The sequence below is a fragment of the Larus michahellis genome, chromosome 16 (assembly GCF_964199755.1).
Source record: "Larus michahellis chromosome 16, bLarMic1.1, whole genome shotgun sequence".
In the NCBI taxonomy this organism is placed as follows: Eukaryota; Metazoa; Chordata; class Aves; order Charadriiformes; family Laridae; genus Larus; species Larus michahellis.
In genome coordinates this window covers 8,303,894-8,322,200 of record NC_133911.1, presented here as the reverse complement: position 1 = coordinate 8,322,200, position 18,307 = coordinate 8,303,894, and the positions used below count along the sequence as shown (strand labels likewise).

Sequence of the window (18,307 nt, the reverse complement as noted above, 5' to 3'; positions counted from 1 at the left end):
TGAAACTTTTAAAACTATGTTTCAGTCGCATCTCCTTTGATTTAAAGTGTTCCTGTTTATTGGCATCAGTAATTCCAGCCAAAATTCCGTATCCCACCACATTTTATGTAAATGATAAAGCCCTTAGAACAGCCTGTCTTCATAGCGGGTGTAAGGGTGACCATTTCCAACCCAGACCTCTCATTTCAGCCGCCTGGACAAAGGTCTGGCCGTGCTGGTCAGAGAGCGGAAGACAGACTTGGTTATCATCGAAGGCATGGGGCGCGCCATCCACACCAACTACTACGCCGCTTTGAAGTGCGAGAGCCTCAAGCTCGCTGTCATCAAAAACTCCTGGCTTGCTGATCGTCTCGGGGGGAAAATTTTCAGTGTCATTTTTAAGTATGAAGTGCCATGTAAATGATCCGCATCTGGTCAACGGGGCGAACAGGAGCAGCAGAATGGACTTGCACTAGTTTTACTTTAACTGTAAAGAATGTATTTTTATTACAACAGGGAAAAGAGTTCACAGGAAATTCCGTATTTATATTGTGCTTTTGTGACTTAAAAAGCAACAATATGATTCACTCTATAGTATACACACTCAAATATATATATGTATATCACTCATTGTTTATTTTGGTAAGTGTTTATTTTAATGCTGCAGTATTTGTGATGAAAAGACTTTATTTTTTTGTTCTGTGAGACATTCATATAGAAATATATTTAAATGTCAATGAAACCTTTTTTTATACATCTCTGCCTACTCTGCCAGCAATGACATGGCACACACCAAATAGGTTTTTAAAGTGCTACGTGAACCTGACACTGCATTTTCCATGGCAGCTTTTGAACTTACCGAAAGTGTTTCATGCTCTTTGCAGTGAGTTTGCGTGAAGGACTGATCCACCTTCTAACCTAACCACCATTGCTTAAGCCCTATTTAAAACAGAACGCTGGTGATCTGAGCGCGCGTAGCAGGCCACCGACCGGCACTAGTTTACCAACAGCTGGAAGAACGTGTAACTCCTCGTGCTTCCGCGGTTTGCTCTTGGTAACAGTTGGCTGGGAGGGGAATTCTGCAACTCCACTAAATTACTAGGCAGTAGGTGGAGGCCGAGTCTCACCACGTTACCCTTAAAGTGAATGTGCGGTGCTCTGTTCAGGAAGACCCAGCTATTTTCCTGGTGCAGGCATGTTAGTTTCTGTTGCCTTCAGTTATTTAATGCTGGGACTGCTAAGAATTAGTCTCTTTGTTCGTGCAGTGCAGTTAAAGCCATTTCCAAGTAAATTAATTTGCTGGGTTTTTTTTTCTCCCTCAGATGTGCAGTACATAAATGGAGTAATTTAACCATGAATTTGCAAACCAACATGTGCATGCGTCAGTCATTCCAACTCTGAAATGAAAAACAGCTTAATTAGAACACTATTTAATATGCAGCTGAGATAACTGTTCCCTGTGAATTTCAAGGATTCTTCTTTGAGAGCAAGAGCGCCATGCGAAGTACCCATCTCTCGCTGCCTCGCCCTTGCCTGGGGAACTTGTGTTTTGTTTTAATTGACTGATTACCAAACTTCATGCTCTAGTACTGCCGGATTTCAGCTATTGGTCTTCTTCCTAAGTACTTGATCAGGTTAACTGGGACAAAACACCCTCTGTAGCTAAACAGAGGAACTTCTCTGTGATGGGAAACGGGCAAAGGACAAGTCCGTGTCTTGTGTAAGTCCAGTAGTTCCTTAATCGCATGGTCTCGCTTTCTGCGGAGAATGCAGTCAAGTCCTGCATTTTTGGGCTTTATGCAACAGTACTGTCGTTTCTGATTCAGAAATGACTTTCACAGTAACCAGCATCTTCTGCTTAGAAGAGGGGAGGAGTACAGTCTATTTATAACTAAAATGTTTAAGAAGCAGTTGTTCTTGATTAGCACAGTCAGACGAGAGCTTTAATTTTCAAGATTGTACCTCATACTCTAATTAGTAAGCAGGGGCTTCATATTAACCTATCCCAAGTCACTTACTCCTACAGCCGTTCGTGTACTTCCCCGGTAAACTTCTGAACTAAATACGGATCCGCCACCTTAGCCATCTCAACTTTATTTTACCAAGTTGTAACCTCCCTTGTTTTTAACACTTACACTCTATCCCTTATCAATTGAAATTCTTCCAAGACACTTAATTTTCTTCTGTATCCAGCTCCACCACCCATCCAGAAGTGCTCTCTGTGTATGTTCGTAATTAGAAAACTAACACTCTAGACTTGCAGAAAAACATCTTTCTACGGTGATGTAGTTCCTACGAAATATATATGGTATAAACCTAATACACGCTCATTCCTCGAGCAAAAATTTCTTAAGCGTTAGCCCTCCCTGAAGTCTCCTGGCTTTGTCTTGTATTTTCTTTTATACGTAGACGAGTGCACATTTCTTCTGTGAAAACGGAGCAACACGATTTCTGAAAAACAAAAGGGGATGAAACAAGGCCGTGAGTTGTTCTGTGTCACGGCATCCACCTGAGTGTGCGCAACCCATCCGTTGGAGCGGATGGAGAACAGGAACACCAAGGTGCACATTCAGATACTAGTGCAGTTTCATTTACGTGTGTTTTCCTGCTTGTCAAATGACTTAAGAACAGCCATACTTGAGAATAAACTTGTTCTTGATGATTTACTGTGCTCTGTACACACTCAGCATATTGAAATGCAGTTTGGCTGCCCAGGAATTACAGTAAATGTTTCTACTTAATACTGGGGGGAGAAGGGGAGCAGTTATTTTGTTATTGTTGCCCTGTTCAGGCTACAAAACTATCCCACGGCCCAAGCTATGAAATTTCAGCGCTTTAAAGAGTAAATCCATAGCACGTCTCCCCCCGCACCCTCACCACGCTGCATCGCTTTCCTTAGGAGAAGCGAGGTCACTATGGAAAGCCAGCATTGTTGGAAAGCCACAGTGCAGCGCTGCTGCCCAGCGTGGCCGTGCCAAACAGAAGGGACACAAGGAAGTAGGACAGGAGACGATGACCATCTCCTACCTTTACGTGTCCAGCAGCGTGTCTGCTCTTATTCGAGAGCTCCACCACAGCCGCAATCACTCCCAGGGCAAGGCCAATTGCAAGAGTAAGGAAGAGCCCACCCAGAGCCTGGGGCTGCAGCGGACTCCAGCGCTCTCTGCTTTTGTGGAGGCAGCTGGTCTCCCACCACTTGTTACGCAGGTAGTCAAGGTCACCCGATTCGCGCAGTTTGAGGACGGCGACGGAGAGCTTCTTAGTCCACAGGGATGCTGGCAGCAGTAGAATGAAAGAGAGAGAAGGGCATGGGAGAGATCACAGCCACTGTCACATGCCCAAGCGATCTGCTGCTACGCTACCACGTGGTTAGCTGGGTGCTGCTCCCCAACTCAGAGGGTCAGTCTGCAGGCAGAATGCACCAGCTGAAGCCAAGTGCTCTTCTTAGGTAACGACCATTCCTGTCCTACCCATCAGCAGTATGATAACACTTGCAGAATAACGACAGAGTGAAGGTACTTTGAGAAACACAGGCAAGTCATGCTCCACCAGAGAACAAACTGCCTACGCTGCTAACGACCCGAGGAGCTCTGCATTACCGGGACACAGGCAAAACCAAAACACCCCACAGGAACCAATGATACCCGAGAGCTGCATTTTTTTTGCATATTACAGTTCAAAATAAGAGTTAGTGAGTGCTAGTGACAATTCATCTACATAATGAGAACTGCAGAGCAGGGTTACCGATTTGTGTTGCCAATTTGTTCATAACTAGATTATCAGTGGTAATGCAGAAGATGTCTGCAAGTTTCAGGACTCGGCTGTACCAGGCTTTTTGCTCTGTCAATCTGCTACTTCAGACCCACGAAATCGAAGCGAAATGGGACAGAAGCGGTGCACAATGACTAACCCTGGGTAGTGGCGATGCCAAATCCTCTGGCTCCAATAACTTCAGGGGCCCGGATCAAATCACAGTGCCTGGCAGCCGCGAGGTCTTGAGAGATCGATTCACCAATGAAGGCATAGTTTGATTCCAGCACACGTTGAACTGCTTCCTGGTAGGTTTTGACTAAAACTTGGTCTCGTCTCTTGTCCATGTATTCGTAGATCATCTGATGGATGGGATTCTTGGAGTTCTGCAGCCCAAAAATCCAAGTGTCAAACTGAAGTGTAAAACAATCATCCAAAAAAAATCTGCATACGTGTGCAATGATTGCAAAACAATTTGGAGAATAAGGGTACTTAAACCATTGTCCTGTGAGCCCTCTGAACTGAGGACTAACACATAGCTAGCACAGATTTCCTCTCTAATGCACAGTGTTACAGGGATATAAGTATTAAATTCCCCCCTACCCCCCCGAAATCAACCTTTGCAGGCATCCTGGTAACGTACACAGAAATTGCCTACGTCAGTCCTTTCATTCAAGGTACACAAGGATAACCCCTGAGAACTAGCACTGCTTTCTTAAATGAAAACAGACTATAAAAATATAGTCCTCTGCAGGCTTTTCTCCCTGAGAAAAGGTGGAAGAGGAGATGAACAAGCAACAGACACCAATCAGATTATTTGAAGTATTACAGAAAACTGATGGAGTCTACAGCCATGGGGGTGGTGTAAGGACTCATAGGCATGAGCAGACAACTTGGCCCCAGCTCAGCAGCTCTATGGCACGTGCGTATGTGCACAATGAGATTCTCTGCACCTTGAAGTAGTAGAAAGTAGAGGAGCCCTCCAGTGTCCCAAACTCGAGCTTTCTTTGCTTCACAAGATCTTCAAAAGTCTGTATTGGGAGCTGCTCGCTGCCGGAGCTCAGCAGCGCGGTGAAGTTGGCGATGTAGGCAGCCAGCAAGGCGATGGTGAACAGCCACCAGACGGCAGCGATGACCCGCACAGAGAGCGCTTTGGGCTGAGGGGTGACACCTGCATGACCAGAGGAGCCGATAGAAGGTATGGGAGGTGACATACTCAGAGAGCGCCGAAGAACTTCAGATCCATGAGCCTGAGTTAAAGACTTCTCTTTAAATAAAGGCCAAACTGCAAAACTTGCTCTGCAGTTACTTACTGCACAAGCCTGAAAAGACTAACTAAGAACTGCATCAAAACTGCGCGTGACGTGGAGCTGAAGGAACGTCAGTGGCCGAAAGCAACAACAAGAAACCTCACTCTACAAAGCAGCAGTACGATGGTTAGCTCGACATTCCAAAGAGCAACTGTTACAGCAGAAAATACACATTTCTCAACTGAAGCCAGCCATCTGTACAATTCCAAAAGGTCTGTATCAAACTCCCCAAACTGGGAGTTCTAGCGCTGCCCAGTGTCCCTGTTGGAACATCTTTTCCCTCAGCAGGACAGCACACAAGGTGTTACAGACGGATGAGAGATGGATACACAATCAGCTTAAAAAACCCCAGTACTGCTCCCAGAGACGCCCTGCTGCAGTCCTCCCCGCTCACCTTGCAGGGCAAGGGCTCCCGCTCCAAACCAGAGGCTATTTAAGAAGGTAAAATGGTTCTCTTCGTTCTTGGGCTCATTCCATTCACAGGGGCTCAGTCTGTGGGAAAACAACAGGATAAAAGCAGACACTCGGGGAAAAACTATAACTAATCCTGCAGGGTGACTGCAGCCATGCAGATAGGCTGGAAACACCCTTTCCTTCCATGGCAGCTCCTCCTTCACCGGAGTTCCAGTTTAACCAGTGCAGGGAAAGCACTCCCGCTCAATGCCTCAATTAATTCGCAGCAGTGACGGCTCAGCAGCAAACCTGTCATAGGTTTGCCAGACACTTTCTTCCCGAGCCATGGCATAATCTAGTCTCCCTGGCACACCCGAGTGGCAATATTGGCTCTGTTCCACAATATCCGACTGAAGGCTGCTCCTTGGAACAAATACCCATGAAGATTGTGCATTAAAAAAAATTAAAATCTGTGAAACAAATTCATGCATACCTGGCAACAAGAAAGAGGCAGAAGCACGTCAGCACATAAGCAAATAAAAGGCCAGTCCAGGTCTCCTTACTGAAAGGAGCCAGGAAGTGGAAGAAAGACATCTCCTGAGAGACGGTGTCCTTTCGAAGCAAGATTCCAATCCCAGTCTGTAGGAACGGTGTGGTGAAGGAGACCACCTCTTCCCTTGCTGACGTGACTGTCAACGGAGCCACCGCAATGTCTGCTTCCTATACAATGGAGATAAAAAAAAAAAAATAATCAACCATCCAACCTACCTGGAGATTTCTGTCACTCAAACAGAATGCTTCTCAGGCTGAACGGGCAGATACCCACACGGCAAATCACTTCTCTGGGTCAACGGACAGCTCTCATCCTAGCCTGTGAGCTCCAAGAAAGAGGACAGTTTTCCATTTTGCATTGTTCATAGTGGGGTGCTGGCTGGTATCTGGGGCTTCTGGTTTCCCACTACAGCATCACACACACGCGCGTGCTGAGGCTCTGCACCATGAACCACGTTGGTTTTGTTTACCAAAACCAGAAGGCACGTTCCTTTCTCTTTCTGGCTGCAGCATCCACCTGACTGACAGCTGGACACAGTACTGAGTTCAGGGGAGCAAAGAAGGTTTAATTCAAGTGTTACCAACAGATGACAGATTGCCAGCCATAGGGAATGGCCCATGACGGGGTATGACGTGCATTCAAACACCTCCTTGAAGAGCCTAGGGGATGACCGTTCTGAAAGAGACCAGTTTCACCTACTGGTTAAGTTCTTAAAGCCATTACCTTTGTTTCATTAGTGAGCTAAGACGCCTGTACAGTCCCTCAGCCTACAAAGAAACACTGGGTAGCCTCTGAGACAAGCACTGCACCAGGAGCGCCTTGTTGTAACAATGATTTCCTGCTGTGGCTATTGTCTCCTTGATCCTTAGTTTCCATATTTGCACGACAAAACCACCCAGAAGTCGTGCTGTTCATTACTTCTACACAAGAGGCAGGGTGACCTCAAGTTGCTCAGTCCCTGAGCAAATTCTAATGAAGTCCAAGACCCACTAGCACTGTTCTTTCCTTCTAGAGCTGCAGTTTGTCAAAAATATAAATTGAAAATTACCTGTCTCAAAATCTCGCCAATCATCCCTGTCCAGTTCCCAGTGGGAGAGACAGCACCGTACTGCCCGTCTCCCACCACCTTCACCTTGTAGCTGAAGTGAAGCATGGCAGCAAGTGCTTTCAGCAAATCAATGCAGTATCCCTCCAGTTCTGCGCTTCTCACCATGACATAGGGATCTTCCTGCATATTGAGGGAAAAATACTCAATTACACGCTCCCCCAGACTGAGTGCAACTGATCGTGAATTAAACCATTTTTTTGGCAAACCCTCCCCAAAGACCTCTATCCACATCATCGGGGGAAGAACATTTCCAATTGTGAAAGATATTCACTGGAGTCATGTGCCACCACTACTCACAGAGGACAGCTCCAGCAGGACAGCTGCATCCTGCAAGCCACGTGTACCACAGAAGCGAGCGATAACCTCTCCTCAGTCTAAAAGCCCAAATACTTTTCATGTGGCCCACCAAAGCATCAGACGAGGGTCACAGGCTGGTGCAAGATCTGACATCAGAATCAGAAAATGTATGGCTGCAGCTTCTTCTGAATAGTCCTGCTTGTCTGCCGCATGGGGTAATGCATTTTCCTTTTTTTTTTATAGCCTGTTTTTAATTGCTGCACATGGGTGATCTTTACATATTCCCACTGCAGGGCAGAAACAACGTATAGGTAACGTGACGACCCTTAGATGTAGCCAAACAGTGAAGAGGCCTGGCTGTCTCCACAGAGCAGTCATTTATAGACATGCACTTGACAGCCCTCAAATCCTCCCACTGCAAACTACGGAGGGCTTGTACCTCTGCACCGCTGAGCCAGCGCTACAAAACCACAGCGATGAACAGGGATATCGGTGTCAAAGACAGCCCCAAAACCTGCAAATACCCGGGGGGTGGGGGTGGGGGGGAGAGGGGAAGGCGAGGTGTAATTCCTGCTATCTCCCAGCCAGTGGCTGTGTCACTGCCTTACCAAGATTGTTGTGACAGTCAAAGTTGGAAGACCCTCTCCTGGTCCCCTTGAGTCAGTGCCCTGCAAATCAAAAAATGAAGAAATAACTGGATTTCGAAGTGCCAGACACGGCCCCGCGTAGCAAGGGTTACATTACGAGTTGCAGGGGGTGTCGGGGTGTGTGTATGTGTTAAACCAGCTGTAAACCTGCCCTGTAAACTGCAGCAATCTCAACGGACTGCTCCCTGACAGCAATTAACAAATCAAAGCATTTCACTTTATTGCATGTTGTCAGCATACTTTGTTTGAATAAAAATCACTTTAAATGTTATCTCAATTCTTCACATACACAGTATATACAGTCTTCCAAAGAGATCAATTAATGCTGCAGACAAAACAATTAGCAGCCAATTAAGGTCTCATTAGAGAGCAATTCCAGGAGACACAAAACAGTAGGAAACCTGAGAGGAGGAAGAGAGGAAATATGGATTCACTTCTGCACAGAACCCTGAGTTCAAGGGTACATCTTCCAACCTCAGAGTCACACAAGTCGAGATGATTTCAGATCAGTACTACTGCGGAACAATTCAAGCTTTTGCCAGTAAAACAGCCTAATTCTCTAAGATTTGCTGGTCTTCAGTGTATCCCTTTATTCTAAAATTACACAGTAATGTTTCTAGACAGAGTGAGAAAGCACGACTGTCTCTGTGGGTGTGTGTATATATATGCAGTCCAATATCTGCAAAAGAAGCTGCAGTTCTTCCAGAAGCTGAATGATCTTGTTCCAGTTCTCTCTGCAATGGAAGGATTTGAGGGATGCGCTTTGCCTTTGAAGCTGTGATCAGAAGTTACCTAATGCAGAGTGTTCTGGAAGCAATGTTGCTATTCCTGCAGAAGCTACAACTTGCTCTCAGATAAAAGCAAAGAAGTCACACTTCTTTTCAGGTCTAAAATATTTATGCCTACTGAACAAGAGAGTGAATAAAACATAAGACCAAACAATCCTTGGCCTAGCCCTCTCACTTGGCTTCACCCACGAATTGTTAAGGCTTCAAAGTGGTTCTCAAAAAAATCTCAACACCGCCCTACAACTTTTGTAAATATACCAGAAGTGTGTTTTATTGGGTAAAAGTTCCAGGGTTTTGGTAGCAGCAGGGTGGGTAGGGGTGGCACAGGGGTGACATCTGCAGGAGGTCACAAGCTGCCCAGTGCTGGACGTGGCCATTTCAAGATGGCTTAGAAATGAACAAAACAGACCTGCAGTGCACCAAAACTGAATGAATCAGACAGGCTGACGCTGCCTATGCAAAAATGTCTTTAAAAAAGGGTGGTAACTGTTGGATGAGAGACAACACTAGAGCTGGAAGAGCCACTAAGACAATGGCAGGTCAGGAGAGTTGCCCAAACAGGGGTAAAGGAGAAATGCGAAAGCTGCCAGGGCAGGAGGGACAGTGGAGAGGGGAGAAAGGCCAAAGAAGAAGAACCACCTCAAGCAAGAGCAGAAGCCCAAGAGCCGCCCCAAGGAGGGGCAGAGAGGGGATGCAGGAGGAGGGACAACTGTAACGGGGCTGCAGTCAGTGGAGGAACCTGCACGGGAGCAACTGAGCAGAAACCAGAAAACACCAACCGCAACCTCCTCTGCCGCCTTGTTGCCTCTCCAAAGGGACTGAGTATAAAAGTGCAGTGAGGAGACTGGAAAGACAAGTTCTGTCTCTACCTACACCATTTGGACAACTAATTCCATTTCCCAGTGCCACCATTGCCAACTCTCCCATCATTTTTCATCAGAAAGTCTTTAGCACAAATACAGTCCTGCATCATATGAATATCTACATGTTCTAGCAGGTTAAAATTTAAGTGCCATTTGCCATCTTTCTTTTAAAGTCTGACCCTTTTTATGTTAAATGCAAACTTTTGGAAATAAAACATGTGTCTTAAGAACTAATAAAGGTATCTCTGCATGTTCACATGTGTCTGAATTTTCTTCAGTGTTAAGAAGTTTATAAAGATCCTAAGCGATGCAGTAATTCTGAGGTCTAAATTCTATAAGCCATGAAGACAGGGCAGATTCCTCCTCGGGGCACGACGGAATTTTGAATTCTGGGAAAAAGATTGAGTAAAAATAAAAGCATAGGCACACAGATAGACTTGAATATGGCCATCAATAGCCATGAAACTTATATTTAAAATAATAACTCTTCACAGATTAAAAACATTGCACACGATGACCACTTCTGTTTCTGAATTTAAAACATAAGACCTTTTGCACATATGCCTTCATTGGTAGCTCTGCACCAACGAACTTACACATACCTTACTCACAGCATCATCATTCCTTGTAGTTCCTGAAAAAATACAACAACAAAATCAACTTCTTGCAGGGCTTTTATTTGCAGCTCCTTAAAAGTGAAGTTTCATCCCCTCCTTTCAGAATGATCATCCTCCACTCACAAGCCCACAGCGCAGTCGACTCGCAGCAGTTTTGTCAAGTTTGTTTCCTCACTCACAGCCCAGTGTTAGTGCCAAGCAAACAGAAGCAGAAAGAGACACAGCCAGATTCAGGCTGCAGAAGGTTCTAATTGTAACTAAATGATTATGGCTGTCACTCACACATTGAGGAACGGATTCTTCAGAATCCATTGCCTTATTTCCTTATTGCCCTCCCCAACGAGGTGCTCCTGCTACTTCACACAACTAAGATTTCCCCCCTAACTCCTGCAAAACCTTGTCTATAGGAAAAGCTCTGTAAACAACCATAAGTTCATCACCACTAAGTTCAAGGACACTAGGTTTCCTTATTCTTCCATTCCCCTGCTTACGAGAGGTTCCTGCTGTCTAAGCAGCCAAAGGACTTGCAACCTCTGGGCTGGAAACCCTTCTCCACCATGTCCTACTCTGTTCCCCCCTCAAATTATAAGCACCCGGACTTTTCATTCCTGTGAAAATTAAACCCTCCAAGAGGGCCATGACCAAAACCAGGAACCAAGAGCTAAAGAAAGAGGGAGGAGGAAGCCTGTATTGCGTTGCCTGTTCTCTGTATTGCATCGAGGAATAGGGAGTAAGGGAAGTACATAAAATCGATAAAGAGTTTAAGCGCGATGAGAGCCAGTGCAACCCTGCAGACAGCACTGGAGTGAACACCAAACGTCAGATTGTCAAACCTGCTACTGACCTTTCCTGTATTACTTCTTCCTGTGCCTCAGTTTCCCATTTGTACAATCAAGGTAATGATACTCCCCTCTTCGCTAAAACCACCAAGATCCACCATAGAAGTACTATTATTGAGGTTAATCGTGCTTCTGGGTTCTACACTCTGCTCTGCTGTGTTACGTTTAACAAGTCCCATTAGATTATTTGATCCAGAGCTTCGCTTTTCATAATACTCAGGAGAATACCTCAAACCCACCCCAGCTGCAAGAGAGCTAAACTACCAGGATAGAGATTAAAACCAAAGTTGTGTCAATATATGACCCATTAATTGCCCAGGATGTTTTTTGTAGAACGTGCACAGCATTGCTCCTTGGAATCAAAAAATTCACAGTGTAAACTCCAAAAATCCCTCAAAGATACAACAAAAAATTTAGGGTGTTCTCACTCGTTCAAGCAAAAGCTGCGAGATTTTCATTAAATATAACAACGTATTCATTCATTATTTATTATTCATCCTTTGGTTTTGCATTTTCTGGCCTTGTGCTGAACTCTACATTATTGCAGAACAAAACCTGTTTTTTCCCCTCTCCACTACAGTTCTCCATGGGAGCTGGAAATCTTCACAAAGGAGTTCTCTTGTCTCCCTTTGGAAACTTATTAAAGCCAGTAAAAGCTTTTTGAGGCTCATTTTGAAGACCTGCTAGGGTTTCTTGGAAGCAAACAGTCTGTACTGAGGGCTTCAGCTCCCCCACAGCGGCACTGGATGCAGCTGTTCAAAGCCCCATTGTAAGAACCCCTGAAAGGACCATAAGTAATCGAGTTGCAGCACTAACTCAAAGTTCATTGCAGTGACACTTCTCAGAAGCCAAGTCCTCATTGTGAGGATCCTTTGTGAGAGTTTAAAAAACATAAGACAAAGAAAATAGGCTCATCCCTCCACTCTTGCTCTACACAGGCCGGTGGCTGCAGGAAATGTGGTTGCAACAACCAGCCTTGTCCTTACGCCTTCCCTGAGCAAGCCCGGCCGCCTAACCGGAGATGGCTCCCTGCCTAACTTCTGGTGAGAATCTTGTAGCACTGTTAAGAACTGGCCACCTCACACCGATTTTCCACCCCATCCTCCCTCTCCAGGCTAGCACCCTTCTCTTTGCATCCTTTGCCAGCATTTCCCCTTTAGCAGCTTGTGACCAGCAGAGACAGCTGAACAAAAAGAGGTGGCGACGGGTTAGGTGGGTTATGGTTCTGGAGTACACTGGGACATTCAGGATGTGAGAATTTTACCATCATCAGAGACACAAATGGGTGAAGTACCTGTAACCCGAGGTGAGCTGTGGCTACCACAGCCATGCAATTACCTGCTCCGGGCAGCAGGAGATGGGCGTGCGAGATGGGCAGGAGAGGCAGCAGAGGAAGGGAAGCTGCTCTCCCAACCCTCTAAACAGAGAGCCAATTTTCATCTCCCAGTGATTCTGCAAGGTCAAGCCACTCCTTAGCCTGAGTCTGGACTCCAGGCGTAGAGCACCAAAAAGCCACAGTAACATAGAAACAATATCATTTGTTGTTCAGTTGCAAAAGCAAGTTCCCCAGCTCCTCACACTGGGAGCGCAGTGTGATCCAGCTGGCCAACCACTGTGAGAAGTCCCTGGCAGGCTTCTGTTACTGTCCCTTCAGAACTTTGGGGGGAAATGCAGTGTTACCCTTTGCCTACAAAATGTCTGGGGACTCACAGAGCTGACAACTTCGATGTGCTAAATCCCCCCTTCTTCCCAAAACATGCCATGAGCTAAACAAGTAACATGGAAAATATCACTCTCAGAAGAACAAGTTAATCAGCGTATCTTGCTGCGATTCAAGAGACCATAGACTCAAAAGAGTGCAGCTTTAACCACAACAACGGTGGTCAAGAACACCTAACCACCCCTTTTCTAGGCTTTTTCATCTTCCCTGATCTCTGCCATCCGATTTACATCTAGAGCAGCAAAGGCACTTAGTAACAACACTCATAATGTGATAAAGTCACAATCACAAGCCGTAACAATGAAGTAGGCCCTGGTGACAGCAAAGTCTTAGATTAAGACAAAATCCTATATGCACTAGCAGTTAAAGACTAAAAGAATTAACACAGTAAAGAACAAAACCAGATTTGGATGCAGCCCACATTTTTGGATCATTTTTCTCACCTGCCTGGCTTGATCCTCTCAGGAGCAGCATGGTTGTGATCACATGGAAGGTGAAGTGAAGACCTTTGTCCATTGTAGCAAAAATATCTACTTTGTAAAGGAAACTTCCTGCTAGAGATGAAAGGCAAGTAGTTAAACTGGTTTTACTGTTCCCCATTGCTGGGTTAAAATCAGCATGTCCTCGATTTTCTGCACCTCATTCTGAAGAGTCCCAATTCAAACAAAGGTCTCCAGGTGAAAACACAGTCACTGCCATAGCACACACTAAAGAAAAGATTCTGGTGAATGCTTCGCTGCAGCAAAAAGGATGTGACCAACCTGTAAAGTGGATTTATCCACTGGTTGTTGCCCTGTTTCTCTCCCCAAAGGAGAAGCGTGCCAGACTCAGCCTGCAGGCTCTGGAAAGGGGCAGGTGTAGGTAGGTGCAGTAACGAGGGGCACACCCCCCCCATGGGGCTGGGGGAAGGAAAGGACACAGCTGAAGTGAACTGCTCCCGAGTGCTACGATATTATGGTCTGAGAAATGTGAAATTAAAGAAATTTCAGTAGCCAGTTGAGATACTAATAAAACAACCTCCTCCAGGAGGTTCTCATTTGGGGGGTTTAAAAGCAAAACCCTAAGTTCAGTTTCCATTTGATTTGGAAATAAATGAACAAATAAACAAACTATTTATTTCATTTGAGTCAAATGAAATATCACATCATTTTGCACCAAAATGATCTCTAAAAAGCTGTTTCACCCTGCATCAAAAGACATGAGAAATTGTTTCTGAAGCCCTCTTTTGTCTCAACCTCCTATTCTCAACCGAACAAGGAAAAAGGTGTAGTGGGGACGAGGGTGAGAACCAGCATATTTTATTAACTTTTTTAATTTCAAACTCTGCAACAAAATTTCTGCCTGAAAATATTGTACATTTGCCATTGTGAAACAGCAACAGAACTATGAAAAACAAGCAATGCCAGGTTATATTAAGTCTCAAGCTGCCGCAATATTTTTGATTGTATTTTTTGTCATAGTGTCAAACAAGGTTCAGGAATGGGAATATTTTGATCCTCTGTGCCAGAGCAGCACATGAACTGAACAGCTAAATTACCCACCAGAGCACATCAAGGAAAAGCAGCAGCAGTCTTCAAGTTGAGCCAGCAAGGAACGGTGTTTTTCCTGGGTAGATTTAACCTGTAAATTACTGCTACTTTTTTCTCACAATTCAGTACGTACTACAAAATGATCTTTATTTCAAGTGGCCTCCTTCAAAAAATGCTAATCGGAGCTGGTAATATATTGCTTGCATCACCTTGAATTGAAAGAGTTATTAACACACTGGCTGCTGACTGTCTAAACAAATAGAGTGTAAATATGTGCAAAAAAGAGTTTTTGCAGAAACTAATACACTTCCTTAGTTCTAATTTAGTACTAGAGTCATGTAAGGGCAAACAGAATAAGGTAGAGAGAGAATAACAGGAGGGCAGAGGGGGTCAGTGCCTCCCAGTGCGTAAAAAATTCCTTAGGTATTGCTTAAATTAACCATTGCAATATCCATTCACCATCTACCTGAGGAGGTACTACAAAGTTTTCTCATGCTGGCTTTACAGCAAAACAAACTAAGGATTTAAAAAGTTACTTTGCTGGAATCGGCTCTCACTCCTCAGAACCTTTTCAGTCTTTCAAAATGTAAACGAAAAAGACAACATTACTCCTCAACCAGTCTTCTGTATGCTGAAGGAAGGCATCAGTATTAAAACAGCAGTGGAAAAGGTGAACAACCACCAGCTAGGAAGGAGACAGCCTGTTGCACACAGGCTTTGATCCGTGGATCTAGAAGAAGAAGAGCAGTGATTGAAGGCAGTAGCTCACTTACAGCAATTCCTTTAGCCTCTCCTAGTTCCGTTTGTCTGACTGGGCACCAGCAGAAGCAACTCGATGAACAGGCACAATGAAACTGCTGGAACACTGAACGCGCACAGGCATCCAACACTGTTATAAAGATAAAAGAGAGGGAGGAGCCAGGCTAAGGGGCTTCTGCAGAACATGCCAGCTCGTACTGCGGACTCCAGGGGCACCTTGGGTTTTGGGAAAGAGAAGAGGAGACTTCACCCAGCAAAAAAGACAATGTTTGGAAGCAGTTTAGTCCAGCAGCTGAATACTACATGGAGACTCAGAAAATACTATTACTGGCTTGCTGTGTGGTCCTGTGAAAGTCCTCTCTCTTTACAGTAGTGTCCTATCAAGCTGTGCCCAGCTCTCCTGTCTGTCCATAGTGTACGCTGCTCAAGCCTTTCTCTACTCAGTGGCTGCCTCAGGAGATCAGCTGGAGGACTCATGTATAACACCAAAAAAACCCCTAAACCATTACCTGCATCTAGTATTTCCTCACAACGCCTAAACAGCTGAAGGAAGGCATGAGCTTCAAGGTAAACCATTAAATTTCTCTCTGGTACTTTTCTGTTTAATACACAGGCACAGAAGTGAAATTCCTGGCCCCTTCCTCCTTCCACTTACTAGTTTCACTTCAAAAGTACCATGCCGCCAAGTGGCTGATTCTGTTGGGCCAGGTCATTTATAAATACACACATCAAGGCACTGTAACAACAAAGAAGCGCCTTCACAGGAATTCAGCAGAGCAAACGATTACAGCTCATCCTGCAGGGAAGCTGGAACATGTCCATGCTTAAGAAAGAAACAAAAATTTACTCCCTACTCGACTTTAAGCACTGTTCAAGATGGAAAACTCTCCAGCAGCTTGCACGTCTTGGCCTTCTTCCCTAAGCTTCTTCTATACTTGCCACTGAGTAAAGCAATTATTAAACAATCAACACAGCTTGCCTTCTGCAGAGTAAAAAATTGCTTAAATTTCAATAAAAAAATGCTTAGAAGACTGCATTTGGTGGAGCTTGCCCTAACAGAGTTCAAGGGCTTGACTCACAGCTCACTGCAATTAGTCCTTAGATCACTTCTAATGCACTTCAGACCCCAGATGGCGTAAATCATTCTTGCCATATAAATTATGGCAAGATGCTAAGATGCGTTATAAAGGATAATTACATCCTCTCTATAGGACAAAGCAGAAAAAGAATCCAGCAAGATCTATTCACCTTGGATTTCTCTCAGAGGCTTTGACCTGGTTACAGGTTCATCTCCCGGTGCAATCTTTGATAGTTTGAATGCCGTTTGTTCATCACATTCTCACCTAAAAGCTGTGCCCTAGGGATTCTGGCAAATGGTTACATGTAGGGGGAAGTTTGCAAAAGTCCGATAAGCTGAGGTTTCCAGCTGCTTTTCATGAATATTTTCTAGCTTTTCATGAATATATTCACAGCTGGCAGCTAACAAGGGCTGATAAGCTCAACTACAAGCAGCTGAAAGCATCTCAGCACAGACAAAATCAGTTTTTAAAGATACAATCAAATGTTCATCATTAGCGTTCTTAAACACTATGTTGGAGGAATACAGACCATAAATCCCAAATCCAGCCACGTACAGTACACTGCTTGTAATTTGGAAACTTTGGACTTCTGATCTTACAGTTTAATGAACAGAAAATCATATACGAGAAGAGTCTGAGGCCTCACACCTGAACAAGGGAATATAAAGCCTTTCAGCTGAGCTCTGAACAAGGGAATATACGTGCTGTCTCTGTGCAAGCCAGCAGGAGTAGATAGAAAATGGGCTTTCTCTAGGCAGCGTTATCGATTTGATTGATGGATGAGGAATAGCCAAGGAAAGGTTCTCACACATTAGTAGAACCCTCCCACCCTCGCTGCCTTTCTCTCCCTATCCTCATTCAGCTGTTTGTCAGACCGTCAGATGATCAGACCTATTGCCGTAGCTTTTCAGTCACTGACCTTCTTGAAGAACAAGGATTTCAACTGCCTTTCTGAACGCCTTCACATCTGCCAGGCTTTTGTTCCATTGCATGACATCCTGGTGGAGCAAACAAACATTGTGCCGTGTTAGCAAGAGCCTAGATTTGGATGCCTCCTATGGCTTCCCAAGTCTGTTACACTGCAGGTGTGCCAGTCTACTAAAAATTTGCAGCTACTATAAGGCAAGCAGTGATTATTGCAAAGTGAATGTCACTACCTTAGGAGATGGCATGCACTGACCACTGTGGTTTCAAGCTCAAGCTGTGTCTACATTGTGTCTGCCCACAATTTCACATGGAGGAGGGAGAATCTTCTTTTGATTATCACATGGATGGTAGAGAAGATCACAAAGAGAGTAAGAACAATGAAGCATTCGTAACATGAAAATCAGTGCTGCTTGGAACCTCAGCTCCTGGCTCTCCACTGTTACCGATTCTTTATTCCTTTCCTTACCATTTCAGACAGCACCCTGCCTGCTGAGAAGATCTCAATAAGCAATTTTCCTCTTCCTCGATGAGTGAAGAGCAAAACTGCTCAGTAAGCTTCCACTACTCAACACTGTAGGTACCAGGAAATAAATTCCATTCATAGGAATAAATGGACACATCATTAATGTACACTACACAACATCTTATGTAGTGTAACAAAACACACAAGTGTAGTTACTATTAATTTGGAAGCAGAAGGGCAAAATTCACATGTACCCTAGTAAGTTAAATCCAGGGACTGTTTTTTAAAAATTTGAACAAAAATGTTTTGAAGTGCTACATGATACTGTCTTCTGTGAGGTGCATTAATTTAACAAGTGTTGGTGCATTAATTTAACATGTATTACTTAATCAATTAAAGATAGAAATAACCTGAATGTGAAACTTGGTCTTTGAGAAGACACAAATAGACCTTTTAAACATTAACTTCCTAAAGCTGTCAAGTTGCATGTTCTTTCTTGCTTTAAAGACAAAAATGCAGCAACTCCCTGCAGCTTTTCAGCCCAAGACTAAAGTAGTACAGAGTGACTTTTCGTCTAGAGAATGTTAATGAAATTTGCTTTGTGTTAAGACACAATGTGAGACTAATCTTGGCAGATCACACATTCTGCTGCTGATTTACCTTTTTTCCTTCAGAGTCTGCAATGA

General features: G+C 44.5%; 2 protein-coding genes across 5 annotated transcripts in view; one reads left to right on the top strand and one right to left on the bottom strand.

The window, feature by feature from the left end:
• Positions 1-612, top strand: part of PANK4 (pantothenate kinase 4 (inactive)) — a 24,388-nt gene extending 23,776 nt beyond the window's left edge. For all 4 annotated transcript variants that reach the window (XM_074609538.1, XM_074609537.1, XM_074609539.1 and 1 more), the window contains one exon: positions 190-612. In XM_074609538.1, the coding sequence (XP_074465639.1) occupies positions 190-403 (214 nt within the window). In that variant the 3' untranslated portion in view covers positions 404-612. The remainder of the gene's footprint in view (positions 1-189) is intronic.
• On the bottom strand, positions 466-18,307 carry LOC141751915 (putative glutamate receptor). The gene is made up of 13 exons (XM_074609544.1): positions 18,282-18,307; positions 17,151-17,229; positions 15,167-15,282; positions 13,308-13,418; positions 10,291-10,322; positions 7,999-8,058; positions 7,034-7,213; positions 5,926-6,152; positions 5,434-5,531; positions 4,683-4,900; positions 3,890-4,115; positions 3,007-3,254; positions 466-2,430 (listed from the first exon to the last, which is right to left on the bottom strand). Exons 4-13 carry the CDS (start codon positions 13,378-13,380, stop codon positions 2,329-2,331), a joined length of 1,464 nt encoding a protein of 487 aa, XP_074465645.1. The 5' UTR covers positions 13,381-13,418; positions 15,167-15,282; positions 17,151-17,229; positions 18,282-18,307; the 3' UTR covers positions 466-2,328.

Bases quoted from the DNA above. Each gene is read 5' to 3' on its own strand.
- LOC141751915 (XM_074609544.1), bottom strand. From the start codon at position 13,380: ATGGACAAAGGTCTTCACTTCACCTTCCATGTGATCACAACCATGCTG. The intron at 6,153-7,033 runs GTAATTTTCAAT...TCCATTGTATAG, and splicing joins TTGGCGAGATTTTGAGACAG to GAAGCAGACATTGCGGTGGC. The intron at 4,116-4,682 runs GTGCAGAGAATC...TTTGGGCTGCAG, and splicing joins CTACTTTCTACTACTTCAAG to AACTCCAAGAATCCCATCCA.